Source organism: Ammospiza nelsoni, chromosome 2 (genome assembly GCF_027579445.1).
Source record: "Ammospiza nelsoni isolate bAmmNel1 chromosome 2, bAmmNel1.pri, whole genome shotgun sequence".
NCBI lineage: Eukaryota > Metazoa > Chordata > Aves > Passeriformes > Passerellidae > Ammospiza > Ammospiza nelsoni.
This window is the reverse complement of record NC_080634.1, coordinates 44,388,559-44,401,049: the sequence shown is the minus strand read 5'-3', so window position 1 is coordinate 44,401,049 and position 12,491 is coordinate 44,388,559. Positions and strand designations below refer to the sequence as shown.

Sequence of the window (12,491 nt, the reverse complement as noted above, 5' to 3'; positions counted from 1 at the left end):
GGAGGAGTGAAATGTGTCCCTGTGTGTTCCTGCTGGTGAGATCTGTACCCAAAGCTGGCTGAATTTTTCATCGTAACTGCTGCATTCTTCTTTTAGTCAAACATTTCACTGAATCCACAGTCAAAGATGACTTTGAAGTTTGGCTTTGTCTCCAGTGCAACTGCACAGGGGACTCAGCTTTCCATTTAAAAGTGAGAGTTCATTGAAGGTCTATGAAAGTGAACGATTATTTAATTACATCCTGATTTGCCAGTGGTATACTCAGCCCTGCTCAGAGCATAAAGATACATAATGTCTGCTCCCCGTGGAGTCTTAGCAAAGTTCTGGTTATCATTGCCTCCAGACAGGTTTCAGTTTGCTTTCATCTGCTCACATAGAATCTGTTGTGCCTCTAACTTAAGAAACCTAAGAGTAAGTTAGGCTTTTCCTTTTTTTCCATCAACATCCCCCCATACGCTCTAGAAAGAATGTTTCCAATAACTTCCTCTTGGTAATGAGCCAAACAGCTGTTTTTCCAGAAAGGGCTTGGGAAGCTGAGGTGTGTAAATCAAACCTTTGGAGATAGCTCTTTTTCCAGTTTTAGTTTTGGCTTATGGTGGTCAGGATGTGTCTGTACTGGTATGATAGATGATTGCTGCCCATGGTACAGCAGCTCCTGAGTTTGTGGGCTATGCTGATACGTACCAGTATCATCTTCCCAGCCACTGGTCCCTAAATATTGGCAGTGAATGAGCTCTCCTGCACTCCAACCATGTGTAGTTTTGTTCCTAGGTGAAGAACTAAGGAAATGTCTAGATGATCCTTTGGTGCAAGATCATAACAACAAAAGAAAGCCATAGCCAAGAATTTTATGTGCCTGGAAACTTGGTTGAATTGCAGTATCTATCCACATGACAGCTCTGCAGCATTCTGATGCCAGACCTCCAGAGAAAATCCTAAGCACTTACAGGAAAGATCCCCCGCACTTCAAGTTCTCAGTACTTTCAGAATGCATGACTTAATTTACTTTCCGGACTGGGAATTTTGTTTCTCAACATGGGTTTTATCTAAATGATGTAAAGCCGCGCCGGTGGCCCTGCTCATATTCTGCCTTCATTCCAGGAAAAGATCTCAATGTCTTCTGCTCTCCTTGCACCAGTGCTGTGGTTTTCAGCACAAGAAAACTGAGACACGGGGGCAAAAAATGGGCTGTGGTGTGCTCTGCTCTGGTCTGAACTGTCAGTGACTGATGACAGAGTGCCTTGGAGCAGAAAGTAGAAAAGCTGCTGGTCCTTTAATTTTTGGCTTTATCTGGAGTCCTATTCCTTGCGCCAAGAATTTTTCCTGGATTTTACCTCTATCCATTCCTTGGAAAATGGACAAGCCATCTTTGAAACAATATCCAGAACCTATCTGTCTCTTGAGAGGAGACAGAAGTGGTCTGAGTTTTCTTGAGCAATTAGAAGAATCGCAACACAGGCTTCTGTTTCCTTGGAGGAGATTAAGTTGTGCCCTGATTTTGAGAATGGAGTTCATTTTTTAGCTGTTAGGCTACTCTACAAAAAGGAACAGACTACTAACAATCATACTTTAATGAATTGAGATCTGCCTTTTTTAGAAAAAGATTAAGGTAACTTTATGGTATTAGGTATTTAGTTCACCTGCCTTAAAGGGACTGAAGTATCCCCACAAGCTTTTATCTTTGTGCAGTTGGTTGGTGTGTGGACTCTAAGAGACAAATAAATATGCCCATGGCAAATGGAGTCCAAGGAAAGGTTGTCTGTTAGAATACTTTTGCCACACTTTCCATTGTAAGAAGTGACCTTTCACTCCCTTTCAGAGATTTTAGATCTTCAGTGCTGACATGGAGGGTAAGGAAACATCACATCACAAGAGAAAATTGCCTTGATTTGTCTTATGGAACAGATCTCCTTCTACTGCCTAATGTCCCAACACGTGACCTGCACTCTGTAATTGCCTATCTATCTGCTACAATATGTTCAACATGAGAAGAATTTCCCCTTTTGATTGGATTTTCTTTTTCCTTCTATCAGCATTTTTTTTCTGTAAAAAAATTCCATGTCTTGTTCAGACATAGAAGTGCTTGAGTGAAACAGTTTCTAAAACAGTATTTTAAAACAAATTCTCTTTTAAGACTTGAGCTATGCCAGATTTACGAGGCAAAAAGTCTTTGTTTGGTTGTAAAAAACTGGAAAATAATGAAGGGAAAATGGAAAAGGAATATATTTTTGTATTTATATGAATATATATTTTCAGGAGAATTTGAAGGAAGCTTCCCATAAAGGTCTAGTTTCTTGAAGCCACTGCCTAAACAGGAAAATTCAGAGTGTCTAAGTTCACAGTTTGCTGTTTCTTTGCAAAACGTTATGAGCCAATGTCCAGTGTTGGTATTCGTGTTTAATAGCAATTGTGTCTCTAATGGCACCATCTTCTCCAAGGCACTACACGAGTTTTATGTACCAGCCTTCTTGGAAAGATGTTGGCACTCACTGCAAACATCTGCTTTAGTTATCATGTTTCCCTTAAGCTCTTTGCAGCACCAGGAGAACCATTTCCTTCTGTGTTTTTTTTCTCACTGTTTCTCAAGGTTTTATGTGTTTTTATGCTCACAATCATGAGGATATATGCATTAGTCTTACTGCACATTATTAGAGCTACACATTCTTGATACACACATTTTCTTCTTTCATACTTACGAAATCCCAAGGAAAAAAATATATAAATATACAAACCTTCAGTTTGCTGTTGATTTAAGAGTCCTGCAGAGGTGCATTGCAACACTACCACTCATCATGAAAGAGCTAGCAGTTAGCAAAGTGTTTTATATGTTTGCCTAACATATGTTACTTTTCTAAAGACACTTTTGCATTACTATAACACATTCAGGGTGTTCTTTTGTGTAGAAGAAAATCTCTATCAAGAAGTCAAATAAAAGCAAGTAATGCAAGTCACTGCTAAAAGCAAACTGCTCTGAGTTTGGTATCTTTGCAAACATAATTAAGGAGTTGTTTTCTCAGCATTCATCTGTGGAAGTCCGGCGAGGCCTCCACTGCAGCAGACAAAAGGAGGGCCTTCACCCCACCAAAATGCAGTCCTGTCTGTTCTTCATTTCAGGACTATTTTTTCAGTTCTGTATGCAAAATGCAATTATGGTGGTGACCATTTCACAGGGAAAATAATATTGTTAAATGCAAATAAAAGTATGCTTATTACAGTGAGAAGCATAGAGGCAGGCTGTCTCTTTGAATTATGTGCCTGGACTTCCTTATCAATTGCTCATTTACTATTCTCATAAGTGGTCTTTGCTGAGGTCATGTTCAACCACAGATTGTGTACCACCAAGACTAGTGGGGTTGCTCTGCACAGAACCACAGGCAGACTACTAACCCTTCTATTACCAAATGGATGATAGCTCTGAATTGAATTTTAGGTGTCTGGAGTGTTTTCATTCTTTGATACCTCCTGTACTGGTGTTGTGCCCTGACTAATCTTGTTTCTTTCAACTAAAGCTCAATTTTGTTTCTTTTATAAATCCTCTATGGATATATTCTTCTAGCAAAGATCTACACACAGCTCAGGGACTTGGAGTGAGCAGATTACATGTGAGGTCTGAATTTAGCTGAACATGCACAGAGCATCTTTTGATATTACCTCTGTGACAGAACAGGTTGTGCTTTAGATTTGAACTGTGATGTTGCTTGGAGTATCTTTCCTGCTCCTGATAAAAAGAGGAGGCCTGTTAATAAGAGAAAGAGCAGGTACCTGGAGCTTCTTCTTTGAACTCCAGTGGCAAACCAGCCAAGTTGATAGTCTTTCATCAGCTCCCATGGGATTTAAGTTCACTTTTTAATTGCTCATTTACTGGGTGGTAAGTAAGATGTTAGGTGGTGTTAAAATGCTGTTCTCTTTTTTTGGGTCTTGATCCAGCAAACTCCTGAAGTATGGGCTTAACTATGGGTTTGTTGTGTTCTTGAAATAAATGGGGTTATTGAAGTTGTATAAAGCTGAAAGCAACTTGAAGTGATGTTTTGAATGGATCCACTGCCTTAATGTACTCCTACATACCCGTCCTTATACCGGATTGGCTGTTTCTCAGTTTAGTGCTTCTATAAGAGACAATTTGGATCTTTTAGCTGGCTGGGAGTGTGCTATACCTGTTTTATCACTGAGCATCCCAATCCTTTCCCTCCTTTAGTTGGCCTTCTTGGAGAACTGCTGGTTAATAGTGATGGGAGCAGAGCTGACTTGCATGAGTTTGGCCTCTGTCATTAAAAGGACAGAGATGTCTAGGACTGGTACTACCATATAGGATTATATTCTGCATTAGAAAGCAGAGGTGTGATGTTGTGTTCACTGTCTAGGATTCAGTTTATCGTTTATATCCATTTAAACAAACAAACTCACAAAAAATAAAAGAGCAAATCCAAAAAAACCTCTTTTTTTTAACAAGGAAAATGATCTTACAGTTTTACATCTTCCCAACAAGTTGTGACCAGCTATGGCATACACTATTTTTACAATGAACCGTGTCATCTTTTCATTTGATTTACATTGAACCTTATGGATAACAAAGTTTCTGCTTATTGCAGGAGAGTGGGGAGTAAAAAAAAGCCAGTGACTGCCTAAACAGGCTACCATAAATACAACTCGCTTGACATTCCTGTCCCTGAGATGAGCTGATTTGTGGTCTGGATTCAGAAGTGTTTTACTGTTCTTTCTCTGTAGATTCAGCTACGTAGATCAGGCTAATTTTCAACTGGAGGAGCTGAAGAGCTATTATTCTCCCTGAAGGTTATCTCATTTGTTTAAAAACTGGTGGCAAACCACTGACTGCTGTATTTATTTTTTTTTTTAAGACAACAGCGGTGGGGGAGGAGAGTTATATCTGGAAAACCCCCATGTGCAAAATCCCAAGGTCCCTTCCTGAAATAACAAATACTTTCATAAGTAATAAAATTAACTTCACCACGCTTCTCAGAAACTCTCCTCAGCTGTACCAGAGGGATGAGCTCATGAGGTTGTGCTCCATGACATTTCAGAGGGTGTATTTCTTGTCATATTACATTCAGAATATGGTATTTTTTCAGCCTTTACTGCTGTATCAAAGTTGGTTGGCCAACTTTCCCAAGGGGAATAAAGACAGAAGCAAACTTAGAAACAAAACAACACCTTAGGAAATGTGGGACGTGTTGAAATTCAGAAACCTTAGAAGGGTGGAACTGAGTATTCCATATTGTTGGTTAGGTCCTTAGACAAGGTCATTTTCTCAATTCTTCTTCTTTCTAAAGGAATTGACACTTACAGACTCTTCTTGCTGGATATATCACAGAACAGATGTCAGATTAGCTATTATCAGTTAGAAATTGCCTTTTAGGTTGGTTGGGATTTTTGAAATTATTATTACCATTTTTTAAGTGAAGGACTTCATTGCCTGTTGAATGATGATGATGTTACAAGCAGACTTCTGTCTATAGTAATAGGCATGTCATGACTAGGAGGAGTAGCTTTAAGAGGGAAGTGTTGATGTGTTGCTAAAGGTCACAAGGAAGTGCAGGCATCCAGAGAAAACACGGGATGAAATTCATCTTTCTGATTCTTGCTGCTCCTGCAGCATGGCCTCACTGGGAATGGGAAACATTGGATGCACTGGGCATGCATGGTGAGGCCTGTCTTGAGACAAGCACATTTTCCTGAATATTAAACTGTACATCCCAGTTCCCTCTCTGACACCCAGCTGCACTCCTTTCAGGGTAGGAAGGCAAACACTTTGGAAAATGCAGTTGCCTTGAGCATTTAAATGGGAGCTCCTCTAATTTGGACAGCTGGACTATCATGTATGCCATTATGTTTAAAATTTGTGGTTGCGAAAGAATTAAGAGGGGAAAAAAAAGGAGAGATTAGTTCAGATTAATAAAATATAGAGCAAGCTGCTTCACAATCAGCTCAGACTCTCTATAGGGAATTGCCTCACTGAAAAGGATGTCTTCCAGATTCCTTCCCATTCATCTTCCTTATGAGATAGTTTTTCTCCCCCAGTGCAAGGATGTGTTTGTGGCTTCTGCCATCTAGAATATCCTCCTCCTGTTTATGGCCTAAATGGCCTTTTTGCCTTGTGACTTAGCACCTGCTTTTATTCATTGTGAAATGATTTTATATGCTTTTTAGTAAATGTGACAGGCAGTGCATTATGCGCTGTCGTGTTTTATTTACTCCCATAAAGCATTATGGAATACAGTTAGAATGTGACATCCAGGACACGGAGTAGTGCTGCACTGTGTTGTGTTACAGCATGGGACAGTTCAGTGCCTTGAAAGACACACTGTCTTTTCCTTTGCCTATGCCTTTTATTAAGTGGGTTTTATCCCAACTTTTCCCTTGGTGAATGTGTGATTTCCATGAGCTCCCCCAGTGTATCTGATGAGGACAATACTTGCCTGCCTGGAAAGGTCTTATTTTAGTCTCATAGCTTTGTTGATACAAAAGGTATGAGAGTTGCTCACATCTCCTCAGGCTGTTTCCCAGATGCTTGATGATTCATGAGGAGCCAACCTCCTGGGAGCAACTCTGTGTTGACTGTGTTCTATCTGTGAAATCCTAATGAAAATCACCTTAGAAAATTCTGTGGTGTTTGATTACAGTGCTGGCTACGCCACTTCAGGTTGTAATTTAGTGCATGGTGAGGAGGGTGAGAGGGAATCAGGCTGTTTCAGAGCTCCTGAAGAGTCTGCTCCAGCATCACATGAGGGCTCTGAATAGCTTTAGATTTCATCCCATGTGGGCTATAGAAACAGTATTTATGGCCATTCTTATCAAACATACTTTATTCCATTATGGAGAGGGCTTTTCCTCAGAGTGGAATATTTGAATATCCCTTGTTTTACTACAGTGAGAATTTTCTCCCCATGCTTCTCTGCAGCCTTTCCTCTACAATGACTTTATAATTGCTGTATTTACCATGGTGGAAATAACAAGTCACTGTGCTTTGATTTATAAACTTCATAACACGTGCCGCTCTATTGCTTCATGTACCTGTACAACTTGGATACTGCAGAGCTGTGCCAGCCGTGACATTTCAGCACTGGTCTTGGTCAGGTGTGACTGCCTTGCAGGCAGGGCACTGCAGTCTGCACGATTCAGAGTTTAATTTAAATGAAAAGCTGTGACAGACCCTCTTCTTGACGTACAAGAGAGAAAATAGTGCTCATTCTCAGTTGGTGTGCCGTGTGCACAGATGTTTTGTTTGGGGGTATGTGTATGAGCACATTTCAGAGATACTGTCCCCAGAACTCTTAATTTCAGCAGCCGACAACACGAGAGTAAAGCCTGTGCTAGGACTGCCCAGGAAAAGGGAACCTTTCCCTCAGAATCACGAACCAGATTGAACCAAGCAGTGAAGTGCATGGTGACAGAGGGAAAATGACAGTACTTTGCTGTTCAAGACAGAAGAGTAATGGATTGTCAGGCACAGGATGAGTTTTGCCATGTTTTACTGCTGTAACTTTTGTTCCAACTTAGGGAATGGTTGTTTTTAACTAGATTTGTTATCATCAAATCTGGTTTATTTTTATCCCTTTTCTTGGACGTTTTGGATAAAGTCCTGTGAAATAGTGTCCTCTTAGCGTACTGGGTGTTTTCAGAGTTCAGAGGTCCTCAGGATTTCAGTAAGAGCTCAGTAGTGTTGGCTGGACATTTTGTTTCATTCCAGATCAGGGGAAAAAAACCCCACAGATGTCTTTTTTGTCCTTTTTTAGAGTAAAAGCAAATACAAAACAGACTTCAGCATAGATGTCCCTGATGAAAATCGCAACAAAACTAATAGGTGGGTGGTCTTTATTTTTACCAAATTGGCACTTTTCCAAAGCAAATTGTTTGGTTAAAGCAGAACGAAACAAAACTGACTAGTTCTGCACTTTTTGAACTAGGGCTGTGTTTGCTTAGAAAGGGTGGCTTACAGTGTGAAAGAATCTTAGAAAGATAGCACAGTTAGGTCTATGGAGATAGTTTTATAAGAAACATAGACTTTTTTCTTCTGAGTTTCAGGTTGTTTGGAAGCTAGAATTACTGTGCTGTCAGAAGAGTACAATGAATGGTTAGACAACCGTGCTTTGTTTACAGTTGCATGCAGGGAGGTATTTACAGCCAGGAACCAGTGAAAAGCAACCTAAAAAATAGATGTACTAATCAAGAAGTTTTTACTGTTTGTCTGGATTCTTCTTTTCAATGAACATTTATAAAACAAGTATATTTATTTCATATAAAGAACTTAGAAAAATTCAGTCACACATTAGATTTTATTTTAAAAGTGAAGACTTAGATTAGTGTGTGTGACAGATGGCTGCGGCTCGTTGCTTTGGTTTTGTATTTCCAGCATTCACAGAGTGGCCTGGTGGAGATACTTTCCCCCATTTGTTCTTCCTCAGTAGCCAGATTCAGGAGAAGGAACCAGTTTTCTATTTCCGTTGCTTGCAGTGGAACTGGAGGTTGATGTGGCATTCAGCAGTGTGGAATGATGTTCAGTTTAGGATAAAGACACCAGAGTCTGTGTGTTTACATGAAAACACGTGTCCAAATTCATGTAGATCCCCATACATCATGTGAGGATGGACCGCAGGTAGCTGACCTACAGGTGGAGGCTCAGAGATGCATGTCTTGACTGGGAACTGAAATGTGCTGTCATCTGAATGTTGCCTTGGAGCCTTCTGATCCTCAAAATTTCCCCATACTAAAGTTGTCAATGCACAGAAGAATGGTTGCTTGCAGTTTTTTGATGCAAAATGACCCAAATTCCAGTATCAGAAACAGCTGGGCAGTGCAAGTGCATCGTGCAACTGAGAAGACATTTTGGCGTTTAGAGATCTGGATCTTGACACAGTTCCTGTAATCCTTGGAGCCATGGATTTACAGCAGCGGAGGATTTACCTTGGTAAAAGTAAACTTTAGGAACAATTGAAGATCTGTTCACCAAAAATTGTGGAATTTTAATTAAGTGAAGGCTTGACTATTTGTCTTGAAGTTACTGAGTAAGATGGTTGATGGGATAGGATCTGGCCTCATTTACATTGGTATAAGCATGGAGTAGCTGTTTGAGTAAACAGACCATAGGCAGAAAATGGTTCAAACCATATAAATAAAAACATGATTTTAAAATCATACACGTTTCTGGGAGGAAATACTTAAGCACAGTAAAGAAATATAAATTCACCCATACTCACTTTCCTGCAGTCCTTCATTGCTGCTTTTGTTCAGAGGGCATTGCTCCCTAGAGCACAAAATTTGGGAAGCAGGACTATTTACATTTTTCATTTCAGTCTTTCTTCCTTCATTGTTCTCAAGCTTTTATTAAAGTTTAATTCTGTTTTAAAACCAAAGTGGTGAGAATGAACTTACATAATCAATATAAATGTAAAAAAATAATTGTACATTTCTTGTAAAATAAAGAGTCTATATACTTGAGTTCTGTTGTTCTTACTGTTTAATAGGGGATTGAATAAAGAGAAAATACAGTATACTTCCCATTTAATAATAACTGCTCCTAGACCCAACATTTTATAGACTTGAAATGCTAATAATAATTGTGCTGTGTTATAAACTGTTGTGTTTTTTGCCTTCCTGTAACTGGAACAACATACTAATTTCTACAAGTTGTGACTACTAACAGAGAGCAATCACCTCACAGACTTGTACCGAAAGGAGGAGACCATCAGCGTGGCAGGGAACGGCTGCATCCACAGTCCTCGCTTCCCCAGCAGCTACCCCAGGAACCTCCTGCTCACGTGGCGCCTCCACTCCCCAGAGAGCACCAGGATCCAGCTGGCTTTTGATAATCAGTTTGGGCTGGAGGAACCCGAAAATGAGATCTGCAGGTGAGTGCCAAGTGAAAGTTTGCAAAGCACTTCCTAAGGACCACCTTTGAGCTCACTGGCATGAGGCTGCAAAGCAAAATCAGGGCATCTCTGGATGGGTCTAGGATGTCCTTGCAAGGAGGACAGACCTTTAAGGGGCCCTCCCAGCTGAAATTGGACTTTGAGTTCATAAATAAACTGAGCTGTCCTGGACCCAAAGCAGTTTTGTCAGATTTTAGTCCTTCTCTAACATTTTAAGCACAAGGTACTTGTATGCTCAAATCCAGCTATCTAACAACATAGGTGCTACTTATATAGGATTTTGTCCTCTATCACCTCTGCCACATTTCAGCCAGGCAAGAAACGTCTTTTTCAGTAGGTGAAGGGCTCTAATTTGAGTGAGTAGGTAAGCATTTATATTGGGATGTGAGGGACACATAAAAATGTATTGAAAAATAGAATTATGTTCAAATTACTTGCTTATCTTTATTTTTACTCTTCACTGGTACAATTCCTTTTAAAAATTTCAAATGTAGGTCGACAAATATCAGTGTACTGATGCATGCTAATGTGTCTGTAAATCTGTTAAAGCCTGCTCTACCATATCCCGTGGCTTTGGTTCCCCTTTTAAGCAGAAGTGACCTTAAGCTCAGCTAATCTGGTTGATTAACCTAGGTGGATAAACTGTTTTGCATTAGTAAAGTACAGAGGTGAATCTTGCGAGCATTCACTAAAACAGTATAAATCCATGTGTTTATATTTCTTTTATCCAGCTTTCTTTTCTGTGGGAGAAAACAGGCTCAGGATTCCCATGCCCTCCAAAAGGCAGATTGCTGTGATGCTGCTTACTTGAAATGCTCAAGTCTCAGCCTCCAACTCTGCATGATTGTGTTGTTACTTACACCTTATCTATGCACAGAACTTGGTTGTTAGTGTTTCTGCACACCCAGCGTCTTCTTATCTTTGTCAATTAATTTGTGTTTGTAGGGCTTGGCATCTCTGCAGGCATTTTACAGGATGGATTTTTTTCCTTATTTTTCTTTGTTAAATTTTCTGCATTACTGATAGAGGGAACCGTTCCCGCAGGTTTGTTTTCCATGTAGCAATAAAAGAATGCAGCCTAAAATTGGCTCTCCTTCCCTGCTCCTTGGCAGGTCTGCTCTGGTGATGTTGGTCCAAGATCAGCAGCAGAGTCAGTAACAACAGTAACCTCCCAGTACCCCAAACAATTTCCCAGATTCAGAGCCTAATGCACACAGAAGCAGCCTGTTAATATTTACGTAGTGGATAAACTGTGGCTGACCTTAAAGCATTGCAACTTTGAAACAGAGGGCTAATTTACTGCGGAAAAAAAGATGAAGTATGGTCTGTCAAAAGCCATCAAATGTAGTGGCACAGTGAGGGAAAGTCAAGCTGTTACTGGCATTATGTGCTTGGAGAGCATCTTGGAAGACAGTCTGCTTGCTTTTTCCAGAGCAGCTAATTTAGAATGCAGAGAAAATCAAAGACCTTCCATCATCCATAGTGCTGGAGAAATATCACATCCTTTTCTGCAGTAAAACTTACCCTAGAGTTTCTGGAAGACCTTTGTTTGGGTAGTATTACTTCCAGAGTGAGGAATTTTTTGGTCAGACAGACTGTGATGGCTTTAAGTCTTTTAAATACTGTATGCAGTTGGATGTTTTGCTAATGCTCAATATATTTTTCAAAACTCGATCCCTTCTGCAGCTTCAGTCCCTGACAATCCCTGCAGTGCTGCTTTAGAGAGGCAGCCAGGGCTGTTTTAATTGAAATGAATGCCGAGAGCTAAGCATGTGCTTGAAGGCATACTGGACAAGTAATTCAGGACCTCTGCACCTTACCTTGCTTTTGTGTTTGCTTTTGACCTTAAGCTTTTTTCTCCACAAACTTCCTAGTGTTTTCTTTCAATTTTTTATTAATACTAATTATTGTAATTTGCATACTATTAAGACTGACCTGATTGAAATTCATTCAGGCTGAGGAATGAAAAGGTATATTTTAGCAGAGCTATATTTCTTCAGAGCTTCTGAAGAAGGAGAGGAAATATTCAAGGTCTTACAGAATGTTCAAGAAGTGCTGTTAGCATTTCCACAGGCACTTGATAAGAAATGATTCTGAAAAGCAATTAAATTACCCAGCCTCTGAGGCTCCTTGGATGCACAGAAGCAACTGAGAATACGCCTACTTCCATGATCGTTGCAGCAAAGCCTCTGCTGTGGAAAGCAGATATAATCCTTGAAAGTCCGTGGATTTTCTCTGTTTTTTCTGCTTAATCTGGCTTCTGGCCTCCAAAAATGGGGAGGCCAGGCAGGACAGCTTTCACCAAAGCTTACAAGGTTATCTGCTGCTGAGCACCACAACCCCTTGTGTTGGAATAGGCATTCACAATTTCGTGCTTACCAGGGGGCCAGGGTGGATCCTTGGGAGCTCTGCTGGGTACCACATCCATCGCCAGCAGGGAGTGGGAGATTGAGACAAGTTCATTTCTACCTGGAACTAAATTTTGGTGTGCTTCAAAAAAAGAATATTTCAGCAGAGTTTGGGCAGATTTAAGTGGTCATAGTGGATCTATTATTTTCTGTTCTGTGCAATTTGGCGTTGGTGAATATAAAAGCAGCAGAGCTGATA

General features: G+C 40.2%; 1 protein-coding gene across 4 annotated transcripts in view; it reads left to right on the top strand.

Annotated features, from left to right (window-relative positions):
- PDGFD (platelet derived growth factor D) overlaps positions 1-12,491 on the top strand; it is a 137,779-nt gene that overhangs the window by 69,116 nt on the left and 56,172 nt on the right. For 2 of the 4 annotated variants that reach the window (XM_059465991.1, XM_059465989.1), the window contains exon 2: positions 9,677-9,863. In XM_059465991.1, coding sequence (XP_059321974.1) covers positions 9,677-9,863 — 187 coding nt within the window. Of the gene's footprint in view, positions 1-9,658; positions 9,864-12,491 lie in introns of all 4 variants that reach the window. The other 2 variants (XM_059465990.1, XM_059465988.1) reach the window with 1 other exon arrangement.